Consider the following 12,587-nt stretch of genomic DNA (forward strand, 5'->3'; position numbering starts at 1 on the left):
GAAAATAGTTTTCAGGTAATTGTATAAACCTATAGATATAAGACATCATACAAGACATATTTGAAGTAGCACCTAGTGGATTAATACAATACAAGTCTCATGATTAGCTCATCTGGCAAATTCCCATTTAATTTACCCTTTTAATTTCAGCATTTATTGAATAAATAGCGTTCTTTCTTTCATGTTTAAAGATAAAAGGGAAACAAGTTTGTTTGTGAGGTTCTCATCGATGTTTAATAGTGAGAGGGAGAGCCCAGGCAAAACCTGTCTAAGATGTTTTTACCTTGAATCAATAAGATCAAGGGATATAAATGCGTCCGCTTACTTATAAAGCCTGTAGGTCTTACGTTGTCAGGGTTTTTCTCTGTAATAGTGGGGGATCTTCTTCTGAGTTCTCAGTACTGGCTGTGTTTATAGTGGATTATAAAATACTCGCTATATATAGCACTTTTACAAAATATCACCATCACTAATTCCCAAACCACTTAAAAACTTGCCTATGTTGCATTTTCTCCTAGCCAGATTAATGCTGCCATGTAGCCATACAGTATCATGGGGGAAACCTCCTGCTAGCATTGCACTTCTAATGGTAATTAAGGGGGAATTGTGATTTCCAGGATCTTTAATAGTAGATTTGTTAATCTGGTGCATTCAACAAATATGTGTTTGTAAGGTTGGAAAAAAATCTTAAATGTAGAAATTCACACTGTTGTGTTTACCTCTATCCTGGAATGAGGGTTTCCATACTAGATCTGCAAGCTCTGAGCCGGTAATGGGAGGGGGGAAGGGGTGGACATTGGAGAGAGGGGGTTAAAAAAAAAAATATGAAAAGGCAATGCAGGGAGACATGAGGGAGGACAGAGCTAAGCTTCACCTTGCAGGCTGCAAGGGAGAATCTAATTTCATCTGTCATCACATGACAAGTTTGCACAGAATTCACATTAGACAGGCCAATACAGAGTTCTGGGCTGAGTAAGTCACGTATCAGTGGTGGAACTGGCCCCTGGCGCAAAAATCTTTGTATGTGCAGCGTTTGAAGCAGAAAATTGCACATACGGACTCCTACTACTATGACCACTTCTAAATGCACTTCTTTATGACTTAAATGGACACCCTGGTCACCATAACAACATCATCTATATGAAGTTGTGATGGAGTCAGGAGTCCCCCGGGCACACTCTCGAACGGTTTATCCCCAATTTTGTCTCCAGCGCTGATCTGCAGGTTACAGGAAGCGTGGACTGCTGCTGGTCACGGGCAGCACTGGTTGGCTTAGATTGGTGTCAGCTGACAGCTCAAAACCAAACAGCGCTTGCTGTAACCAAAATTTCAGGTCGCCTGGGGGACCTGCAGATCAGCGCTGGAGGCAAACTTTGGGGTTCGATAACAGTTTAAACCCTTATGGTAACATGTGCCCAGGGGTCGCCTGGTACCATAACAACTTTATTTAGATTAAGTTCTTATAGTAACTGATTGGAGTGTTCCTTTAACACCATCTCATACAGACAATTCCAAATACAATTTAAAAAATTCCACAGAGCCGCATTTCGTTTGAGTCACTAACAATAAAAATACTGATTTTGATTTTGCATCTTAATGATAAAATGCATTGTTCATACGTAGATCTTCTGAATACTGCTGACAGATCTCTCTTTGTAACATTAATTGATGGTTTTAGCATAGCCTTTCAACATACTGGCGATGTTCAGCCAGTAACTGTAACTTCAAAAGAAGCTATTTACACCCCACGTGATACAATACAATACAATAAATTGGGGAATTGCTCATTTGTTTTACTTTGTAATTTTATTTTTATTAAGTTATTAGAGCTGGTTCACACTGTAAACAGCACTGATTCACATGATGTATACAAGGATTGGGATTTGCTACAGTGAGTATTGAAATACTAAATAATTGTTAGTGATGTCTGCAGAGTATTTAACACATTATTAACCCCTTAAGGACACATCCCTTTTATTCCAGAAGTTTGGTCCTTAAGGGGTTAAAGGAACACTTTAGTTAAGAATACAAAGATAACACTGATGTGATCCTTAGCCCCCGCTACCTCTCCGCCCCCCCTTCACCCCTCCCCCCCCCCCCCCCCCCCAGCGATATAAAGGGTTAAAGTGGATGTCATCCGATGTGGAGTCCTAATGAACATGCTTGACAAGCACCACAGGCCATTAGGGCTTCCCCACAGGAAAGCATTGACTCACTGCTTTTGTACAACAAATAGAATTTTCTATAAACGCAACTGTTTATCCGTCAGGACAAAAGGGTAAAAAAAAAACTCCTTAAGGTGTAAGCATTACCTGTTTGTTTAGCATTGTTTATTCAATGTATACATATGTTCTATGTATATTTTGCTTATCTACGTACATAGGTGTATACAGTCATGTATTAAATGAACTAAACAATGTAACATGGCTCTCACAGTTTGTGGTTGTTCTATCCATGTGCTTGTCCCATCCATTTGGAATGTTCTGGAATGTGCTCATAGCAGCCAGTAGCACTGTCTAATAAAGTTATCACTGAATCCATAAAAGTTGAGTCCAGTGTATGCTAGCTGATGTAACCACACCCCGGTGGAATGTTAGGGAATGACAGCTTAACAGCCAATAGCGGTTTCATTAAGCGGCTGTTTTAATCTATTAACATGGTAGCCCATTGTATGGCTGTCAACATTCCATACTGTTAACCCTCCAACGTATTTTATTGTGTCAATCTTTCTTTTATTAAGGCATACGTGAGGGGTACAGAATAAAGAAAGGGAGATGCATAAGTGATTTACAAAACAGGGTCGAAACAGTGCAAACAGTGTTCACTTACATTTTCAGAACAGTGATGCCTCATTTTATATTTTTGTGTGTTGATGAACGATATCGTATTAGCAACAGGCTAAAGTGAGGGCCAATGAGTCAAGCGTGGTTCATCCAATGTGACTAGTGCCTCTCTGTCGTGCTATGTCGTATTAGTTTATTTTTTTTTATTACTTCATGGTCTGCGTATCCTAGTACATTTGCTGTCTTTGTCATGGAGGTATGGTTAATACTCATTAGGTCAGTCTACAGCCCTATCGCTGCCCATCATGTTATGCTGCTATGCTGTGTTAAGGTCAGACGTTTGAGGCACATGTTAGGTAGATTCACCATTAAACATATAGACATATAGACAAAAGCAAGCACGGTAAACTAATAACAGGTTGTGCGTACCAGTTCTAACATTAATGTATGCATGCAATAATGACTGTTTAGACAGGCTAATACAAGTTGCTGATGAATAACGAGAGCAAACAGGTACATACGATTTTGCAGTGTCCTGACAGCATATGCAATTGTTATAGTTAGAAACATTGACTTCTTAGGGCATAGCGATATAAATACAGTGCACATTTTCATACTGTATCGAGGGGTGTAGGCTTAAACATAAGGGTAGTGCAAGTAAGGGGTATTTTTCTACATTCCCTTCTCTTGTGTCAGGGATCAGCAGTAGCCAATTTAATCTGCATGTAATCTGCAAAAAAGATTATAGGGAGATGCAAAGCATTCCGGCAGTTAGAAATTAAGACATAACATAAGAGGCTAGGTTTAGAGTGGACTGTGGGATTGCAGATCAGTCTCTTTCAGCCCACGCCGGTTCGTAGCAAGCCGTCATCAGGGACGATATGGCACAGGATGTCGGAGCGGCGATCCCAGGGCAGGGACCCCCTCCAACCCCAGGCCTTTGTAAAGGGTGGCATCTTCTTACCACTGACTCGAGAGCTCAGTGAGTTCGAGGCATTCCCCTTTTGGGTGCAGTGGAGGCTGCCGATATTCCGTCGCCGCCTGCGACGGGCATCCTTCCTGCCGGGTACTCCAACGTATTTTATGTTATTTTTTTTTGTTTGTTTTTTAAAATCTTTATTTTTGCAATGGCAGATCGTATGGTAAAGTAACATTGTTAGGCTTGTGCAAAAGCCATATGATAGTACATATGTCAATGATGCGTTACAGAAAGGAAAAGAAAGTCCAGTTAGTTTTTCGTTTTCTTCCTGTTGTGCTGGTTGCCCTCTGCAGGGTTTCATTTTTTATAGTTAAAGAAGAACAAAAACAGAAAACAGATAACCTTTGGAGATGTTGCGTTTAACATGTCAACGTATTTTATATAATACTTATAAAATATGTTTTATTTTATGGATTTGAGCACAAAAGGTTAGCAGCAGCCTATAATAAAACTGTTGTCTATTATTTAAAAGCTGACTGTGTTATTCAATAAACTCTGGATTGTAATGAATTGGAATCCAAATAGTAACGCGGTGGCTAAAGAGTTAAAACATTTTCCAAAGCATCTTTCTGAGCGTACATGTCACCATTCCTGATTAGTATTTTCAAAGGACATCAATGCCCGTATATTTCATATGAAATGGCACACCGAGATAAATGGAAATTTATACATATTTGAAAAGCATGGGTCTTGCAAGTTATGCATTTTTCTGTAATTTAAAAGGATTCCATAGGTTCCTACAGTGGCCCCCTCGCTCGCATTAATCAATGCTTTCCCATGGCGATTGCGGTGACGCTTGACGTCCTCATGCATAGCGTCATTTAGGCGACCAAAAGTAGTCCAAGCACCCAGAAGTCCCTCTGGTGGCTGTCTTGTACACAGCCACAAGAGGAGTAATTAACTCTAGCAGGGAATTATTGCAATAATCACCACTGTAGGGTTGAGGGACATGGGACATTGCACCCAGACCACTTCAATGAGCTGAAGTGTTCTGGGTGCCTACAGTGTCCCTTCAAAGAAAGGATGTAAAGAGATTTGTGGGGAGATAATATAAGAACACTCTCTTTTGATTGGCTACTTTGTAACTTCAGCCAATCTTGATACAGCGAGAATTTGGTTCACGGCCAGCAACCAGTAATAGCTTATATGAGAATAAACTATTGCAACTCTTTGTGATTTTATACTGGATACTTACTGAGGCAATACGTACAGGCATGTTTTATAATTGTATTGACAATATGACAGAAATCAATTGTAAAGTGAATTATTGCTCTCTCTTTAATGAAGAGGGATAGCTGTCTTTCAGATGTTTTGGACTGTTAAATGATGTAATACGGTAGAACCTATGGAATTTTCATACAAGCCTGGCGCCAAAACCCACAATCGCTCTGCAGAGAACCCTGTAATTTGGCAGCAGTTATCTGACGAATCTAGCTTAGCATATCCACCTATTAGTGACTCAGACCATGATCCATAACTGCAGTTCTCTACGCAGCAAGCGAGAACTGATGATGAAACTTTGTGACCATAACAGCTGAATTGGAAAACTAATGGAAAAAATGAGAAAACTGAAAATACAAAATGCTGCTATTTTTACCTCTCGGCTGTTGTGGCCTAAATTTTGCTTTTTCCAGTTTAGTGAGTAATTCATTCCCCACATTGCGAAACACCCTTGGAGTTTAATTAAATCAATATAACTTTCTGATGCACCCCAGTGTGCTAACAGTCATACACAGAAACTCTCCTTAAAGGGTTACTTCAAGCACTGTGACCAGTGATCAGAAATGGTCATGGTTACTGGAGTCTCTTTGTGCAGCGTTTAACCCCTCGCCATTGGGGAATCGTAAGCTATCCCGAAACAAGAGGTTCCGTTAGCTAATGTGAATTTGGTGCTGCAGGGAGAACTTTGCCTTGGCACTGGCTCGAGGTGAGTTGTAGCTTGATTTTAACTTTTTGGGAGCAGACCAGCACAGTTGGAGTAACCCTTTAAAAAACAGAGATTGATGCACTAAACCTGGAATTGCAGCAAATTATATTCCAAATGTCAAAATTGCTGACTTTTTGCCATTCATATTTTAACTTGCTACAGTTTGGAGTTTAGTAAATAGCCCTAAGAGTTTATCACGAGGCTCAAAATCACAAGATCTTCCAGATGTTGCATAACCCGCCACTCCCACATTGTTTTTCCCAAACTTGGGACAGATAATCAGTTGAGAAATGTTAAACAGTAGCTAATGTCTGGAGGGTGTGCATGTCACATACCTCCCAACTGGCCTTCTTTAGGAGGGGCAGTCCCTATATTGGACCCAAATCCCTCTGTCCCTCTTTCCTAGGAGCTCCATATTGTTGGTGTGTCTGGATGTATAACCGAGATCCACAGACAGCACCAGATTATGAGCCGATTGGGCCTGTTGCTGACAATTATTACTGGCATAATTACAGAATCTTATCGACAGAAAACACTAAAACAGTTAAACCTCTCAAGAGTCCTTTATCTACTGGAGATGGGAAACTCACAGGACAAGTTCACACGCGTACCCTACGCTAATATCTCACTTTGATCTCTCAATCAAATCTATACCTCCTACCCAACATCGATATTCCGTGAAGTGGGAGGTCGGTGGGCGGGACAGGAAGGGGGCAGGTTTGTCTGAAGAATTGGAAGATCAGCCTGGTGTGAATGCATGCCACTCACATGGCCAGCCATCTAAGGGTGGACTAGGCAGACAGTGTCTAATTGACCGGCCCCAACCTTGCAAAGACTTCTCATTGAGTTGCATTGGGAAGTCTGTGATTGGGCAGAAAGTCTGGGCTGGGTTAGAAGGTTTGCAACTGTTGCAAGCTGTTTTCAGATATACCTCAATAAAGTAATGCATAATTAAATGCATGCATGATTTCATTGAGGGGATATCTACTAATAAGCGGGTAGTTGGTTGTTTTTTGGGTTTTTTTTTTTGCATTTGACAGTACAGTGTTCCTTTAAGATAAATAGTGTCAGGGGCCATTGTTAAAAAAAACTCGAAAACATTAGTAAAATAAATGTATGTACCTGCAAGTCTCAAAGCCGACATCATAAGCTATTTTCATTTGTTCAAAGTCTGCAAGAGTGCTATTAAGGGATAGACAGACGTCCTCAGCTGTTTCTCGAGAAATCTTGTATCGACCATTTTCTTCCACATGGAAAACTCCTTTGAAACGGCAACTGATAGCTGTAATCAACAGGAAGAATTGGTAAAGAACTTTATAGGAGCTGTTGGACAGAACTTTATAAAATCAAAGTAACAGAGAGATGCCAGTAACGTTGGCTGTTATACAATAGAACAGGGGTCCTCAAACTCCGCCCCCCCCCCCAGATGTTGCTGAACTACAACTCCCATTGATCCTTTGAATTACATAGATAGCCAGAGAATCATGGGAGTTGTAGTTCAGCAACATCTGGGGGGCCGGAGTTTGAGGACCCCTGCAATAGAACATTGCACAAACAAACTAAGCAAGAATGTTTTTTTGTTTGTTTTTTTTTACAATAGAGAAGCAGAGATATGAAAAACAGATGGGCTCTTAAATAGTCCATTATTATTATATATTTTTTTAAAGCATGAAAATCTTACGTCCACAGCAATGCAATCCTACTGTAAAACACAGATAACCACAGCTGGATTTTGGTGAGATCATAGTCCAGAAAGAGAGCAATATTTCATGTGCTTGGCATAGGGAGAGTAACCTAGCACTCAGCAAACAATGCCGTCAGTTTTAAGATGTTAAGGCAATGATATGTCTATGGAGCAGCTTATATGTTAAAATGCTGATTACTCAGTGATCCAGCAGATCTGAATCAGCAGGTAGAAGACACAATATGGGCCCACACACCGGGTCTATAGTGTGCAAGCATAAAGATGCAAATATATAACACTGACCCTGTGTGCGCACGCGGCAGTCTGGTGTAGGGGGTACATCTTGCAGAACATTGCATATAAGCAACAATACTCTTTCTTTCTCACAAACGGCAATGTTTGCATTTTTTTTTTAAATCACACCTTTAGTTTCTAGTAGACCGCTACTAGAGTTACTTCTTCCTTACGAGCTTAATAATACGCTTAATAAAATAAAGTTGTTAAAGTGCTTACAGTGTCCCTAATCTGATGGTTTCTTTCATTGATGCTATGGACACACTTTTCAAACATCTGCTTGTTGAGACTTCTGGTCTCTATGGTGTACGAAACGCGTCAGATGCTTTTATTCTGTGATCTCCCCCATCCATCCTCTTTTGCACATTTTATTTCAATGTTTCAATTTTTTTTTGTCCTAAAACAGATGCTTTGCAAAGTATCATGGGAGTTGTAGTTTGAAAACATCTGGGGAATCTACCTTTTGGGCACCCCTGTCCTTAAAGAATGACTCACTGAGATAATTTTCCAGTTTAAGTCATCAGTCTAATTTCATGTATCATGACTCCCTATCACCTAAGATAATATATGTGTGTGTGTATATATATATACCACCTATTCAAACTAATTATATGTAGCCACAACTCCAGAACCGTTTTTAATAATGTAAGATGCAATGAAATAATACCTTTCTGTATCATAATACAATTATAAATATTACATAATAATAATGGTTTACAAGTTGTTAGCTATCAGGGCAGAATTTAAGAGACATGGTGACATAGCTACGTAGAACTTTCAATTTAAAAAAAGAATATTGTCAATCAAATGGAACCTTCTACTCATTACTGATGCTGCTGACCCGAAAGAAGACAAAAAAAACATATTGAAACAATTTTCAATTTTGTTTGAAATACGAGGGGAAAAAAAAACCCTTTCAACTCTTCAAAATAGCAATTGGTTTTCTTGTTGGATCCACAGGCTGCTATTAAAGACGTCTGTATCACAGTTTTATAGCCATGTGTATCCTACTCGGCTAAAAAGCATAAAATTAGTGCCCCCTGTCCAGGCAGCAGATTCCTAGGGTAATGTGTAATTACCAATCCTAACTTTATTCAAGGACCCTTAAAACACAGAACAGAAGCGTTTCTGCTGGCCCCAATGGATTCCGTACTAATACTTAATTATAGACTAAATTTGAACATTCCTGCATAATGTTTTCTTATGAGAGGTGCTCTTAAAATATGAAATAAAGTATATATAATAAGGATCATTTTATTATCTCTGTTCTTTAAAGAAAGATTTAAACTACGGTAGATACAATTGTATTTGAATTAGATCAATAATGTAATATTTGTATACCCACTTTTATCATTCAGAATATATGGGAGCTTGATCTCTACTGTGCATGTGTTATAATAGGTAGGCAGCCACAACATCCAAACCAGGGTCTCTCGATCCAATAAAAAGTGCAAACAGATAATAAGCAAAGGGGTTAGCGCCTTGATGTACTTTTTGAGGTAGAGGTGTTTCCAGAAGTGCTGTGTTGTGAGTAATACCCTAATTTGCTCCATACTTGTGAGTACCTCTCATATTTTTTTATCAAACATATATTTGCATCAATGAGCACTATGTATTTTATTCTGCATTTTGCATATACAACCTACTTCCCAATAAGCCAGTAAGGCGAGGCTGATATCATCCAGTTGAAGGTTCTTTGCCCTACGGCATTTTAAGATAAGAAGACACCACATATCCGTAGGTGGGGGTTATACCGCCCAGGCGCATCTAGAGAGAGCTATCCTAGCTCTCCAAACTGTGAGTGCAATTCCTTTTTTTCATATTTTTAATTGTCACAGATATACTACACTACCTTTTGCTATATTTTCTGTCTCCACATATTCTACTACTTTTGAAAACACCTCTACCTCAAGAAGTACATGAAGGCGATACCCCTTCTTCTTATCTATTTGCATGATTTATTGGCACAAAACCTTCTCCCTTGCTGTGCCTGTCGCTGACTCGGATTGATGCATGTGCCAGTTTTCCTGGATCTTTTCTCGAGTCAGTTAGGTGTGCGATGGGTAGGGCAGTGGCAGTATGTGGAAGCTGAGTTTTGATATTCATTGTCTGCTTCCTGTGTCTGACCATTCTAATTTCCTTTCTGTACCAAACCCTGGCTTGTTACTCGGCTATTCCGATTTCTGGCGCGCCTGACCTCAATTTGTTCCTGGTTTCGCTCTACCTATTAGAAGCGCCTTTCTTTTCTTGTTAAGTCCAAACATTCTAAGGCCTGGTATTCCTTTTTTTTTCTATTCCTTTTCTCTACATTTGCAATAAGGGATTTGCTTTTTACAATCAGTTTTATCCTGACAGATTTATCCATTGAGAGAATGCACCAGTTTTGAAATTGTGAAACAAAATGCACAAGCTTTGAGCATGTTGTTACATCTATTCCATATTACCCAATTGTTTGAAACCCTGTACTGTACTCTCGTTAAGACACGATTCCACCCAATACCCTGACAGTGTTACATATCATTAATAAGTTTGATTGCATCATTGATGTTGTTGTTGGATAGATTAAATGTCTAGTTCCACCCTTAGCCATGAAAAATATTCTAAATTGTGTAATAAGATTGCTTCAGCAGAAACAAGCAGGGATGACTTATTTATCTTTATTAATCCGTGAATGCAAATATTCGCAGAAGCATCTCGTAAATAGTTATCTGCATTTTTTTATTTAACTCCCTCTTCATGTAAATGTAATAACGTGATTTTAAATTAAAAGAGGCAGCGTTCATTCCATCTGCAGTCTGGAGCATTTTCTGATAAAGATTTTCTTGCCAAAGCAGACAAGAATGTAGAGTATCCAGTTCTTTAAATTTCGATTTAATACACTCATTAATGTCATGTAAACCTCTCGAAGCAGAGCAGCCTGCTAATCAAGTTTTCATGAAAAGTAAGGGATTGTCTTTTTTACATTACAGGCACAGATTATTTAATATCTGCTAGGCCGTAAGAACACGATACCTCCAGCAGGTTTTCTGTAAGTAGCCCCCCTATGAATACCAATCGTCCACGTTTTGGCATTCCAGAAAATAGCACGATAATTGCTGCCTACATCCTTTGACATGCTACAAGTTCAACAACAGAAAAAGGCACCATCACCAAGTTGGGGGTTTATCATTATTTGCAACAAATTGCAACATAATTTAAAGACAAATCAATTCTTGAGATGTAGCCAATATTTTTAATCAATAAATAAATATCTTTTTCACCAAACCACAACAACTAAATGTCTATGAAGTTGTTATGGTGCCTTTAATATTGCTTAACCCCTTAAGGACCAAACTTCTGGAATAAAAGGGAATCATGACATGTCACACATGTCATGTGTCCTTAAGGGGTTAAAGAGCAGCGATGATATGTTGGTAGCCCATGTTAACATCAGCACTGAGCAGGTTGGCATGTTCAAGTACAGATAAAGTATTACACAATTCTAATGTTCTAAACATATTAGTGCTTTTCTTGTTTATTATATTTACATAAAACACCATAAAGGGTTAAATAAAAGCTGCAACATTTTGCCGTGGTGTGCATTTACTATAATGCCTATGTGGCACCTACTACAAGCCTGTAAAGGGGAAGGACCATGGTTGCCTTAAAGTATCTCATGGGAACATAGCTCTAACAGCATTGGTTGTATCAAACGTCTCTCCATTTGATCTCTTAAAATAGTTCCTTGTGTGTTCCTTGTGCGGACACACTGTATCTCACTTTGGGTCAGCTGGGGAAATCTCAGTATCTTTAAAACGGCTTCGAGCACATCTGCTAGGATACTGTTGCTATGCGTAATATTCAGAGTCACAATACAGAGTCAGGTCATTAATCGTAGGTTATGCATTGCTTCCGAGAAGCTTTGTAAATGAAATGTTATTTTTATCTGTTTGGGTCTCAGAAGAATAAAATAAATATCAAAATGTTTTTGGGGCATAGAACAGATGTCTTATGGGCCACAGCCGGGGGAAAAACAAGAGAGAAACCTCCTGGATTTCTACTACAGATATAAACCCTGTGTTGTAATTATTCATAGATAACTTAACCTTCTCACTGCCAAACATATTTTAAAGAATCTTAAAAGAAGTACTAATGTAAAACATACATTAATGTCTACTTCCTTTCTCTGCCCTTTTTCTTTTTCTCTTAGTTTGGACTTCGATTCACATAATGATCAGCTACCATGAGGTTAAAGGAACACTGCAAACAAGTAAAACCCATTTTAGCTTGCTAGAGTGCTTTATGTGTGGAGAGTGTATCCTCTTTTTTCATTTTGCAAAAAGTGCAGATTTCAATAGAAATTGACCTTTTATAAATTAACCTGGTTACACCCCCTTGGCTGTCAATCAGACAGCTGCTCCTGTTACTTCCTGGTTCTTTAGCTCAGTGGAGATAAACTCGAGAGGCAGCAACTGCCCAGAGCACCTGCCTTGCACAGATTTCTCTTCGAGCTGCATTGGGAAGTCTGTGAATGGACAGCCACAGAAAGCCTGGGCGGGGTTAGAAGGGGAGGGCTTGCAAAGGCAGCAGGCATGAGATCTGCAGCTTTGTCAAGCTGTTTAGGTATACACCTAATGAACAAATGCATAATTAAATGCATGCACAGTTTCATTGCTAGGATATCTACTAAGCAATGATTTGGGCAGTGTCCCTTTAAGGTAAATAGTGTCAGGAGCCATCTTTAAAATAAGATCTGCAGCTTTTGCAAGATTTTTTTTTATATACCCCCCAATGAAAAAATACACAATAAATACATGCATGTTTTCATTCTGGGTATATCTACTAAATAGTGATTTATGATTTTATTTGGGCAGTGGTGTGTCCTTTTAAGGACACTTTCATAAAAGATGTCTTGCAACCTTTGGCAAACAGAGTGCATTA

General features: G+C 39.1%; 1 protein-coding gene across 1 annotated transcript in view; it reads right to left on the reverse strand.

The window, feature by feature from the left end:
- The window catches only part of CD44 (CD44 molecule (IN blood group)), a 70,264-nt gene that overhangs the window by 33,413 nt on the left and 24,264 nt on the right, over positions 1–12,587 (reverse strand). The window contains exon 2 of the mRNA XM_063437894.1: positions 6,812–6,971. Within this exon, the coding sequence (XP_063293964.1) occupies positions 6,812–6,971 (160 nt within the window). The remainder of the gene's footprint in view (positions 1–6,811; positions 6,972–12,587) is intronic.

Source organism: Pelobates fuscus, chromosome 12 (assembly GCF_036172605.1).
Source record: "Pelobates fuscus isolate aPelFus1 chromosome 12, aPelFus1.pri, whole genome shotgun sequence".
Lineage (NCBI taxonomy): Eukaryota > Metazoa > Chordata > Amphibia > Anura > Pelobatidae > Pelobates > Pelobates fuscus.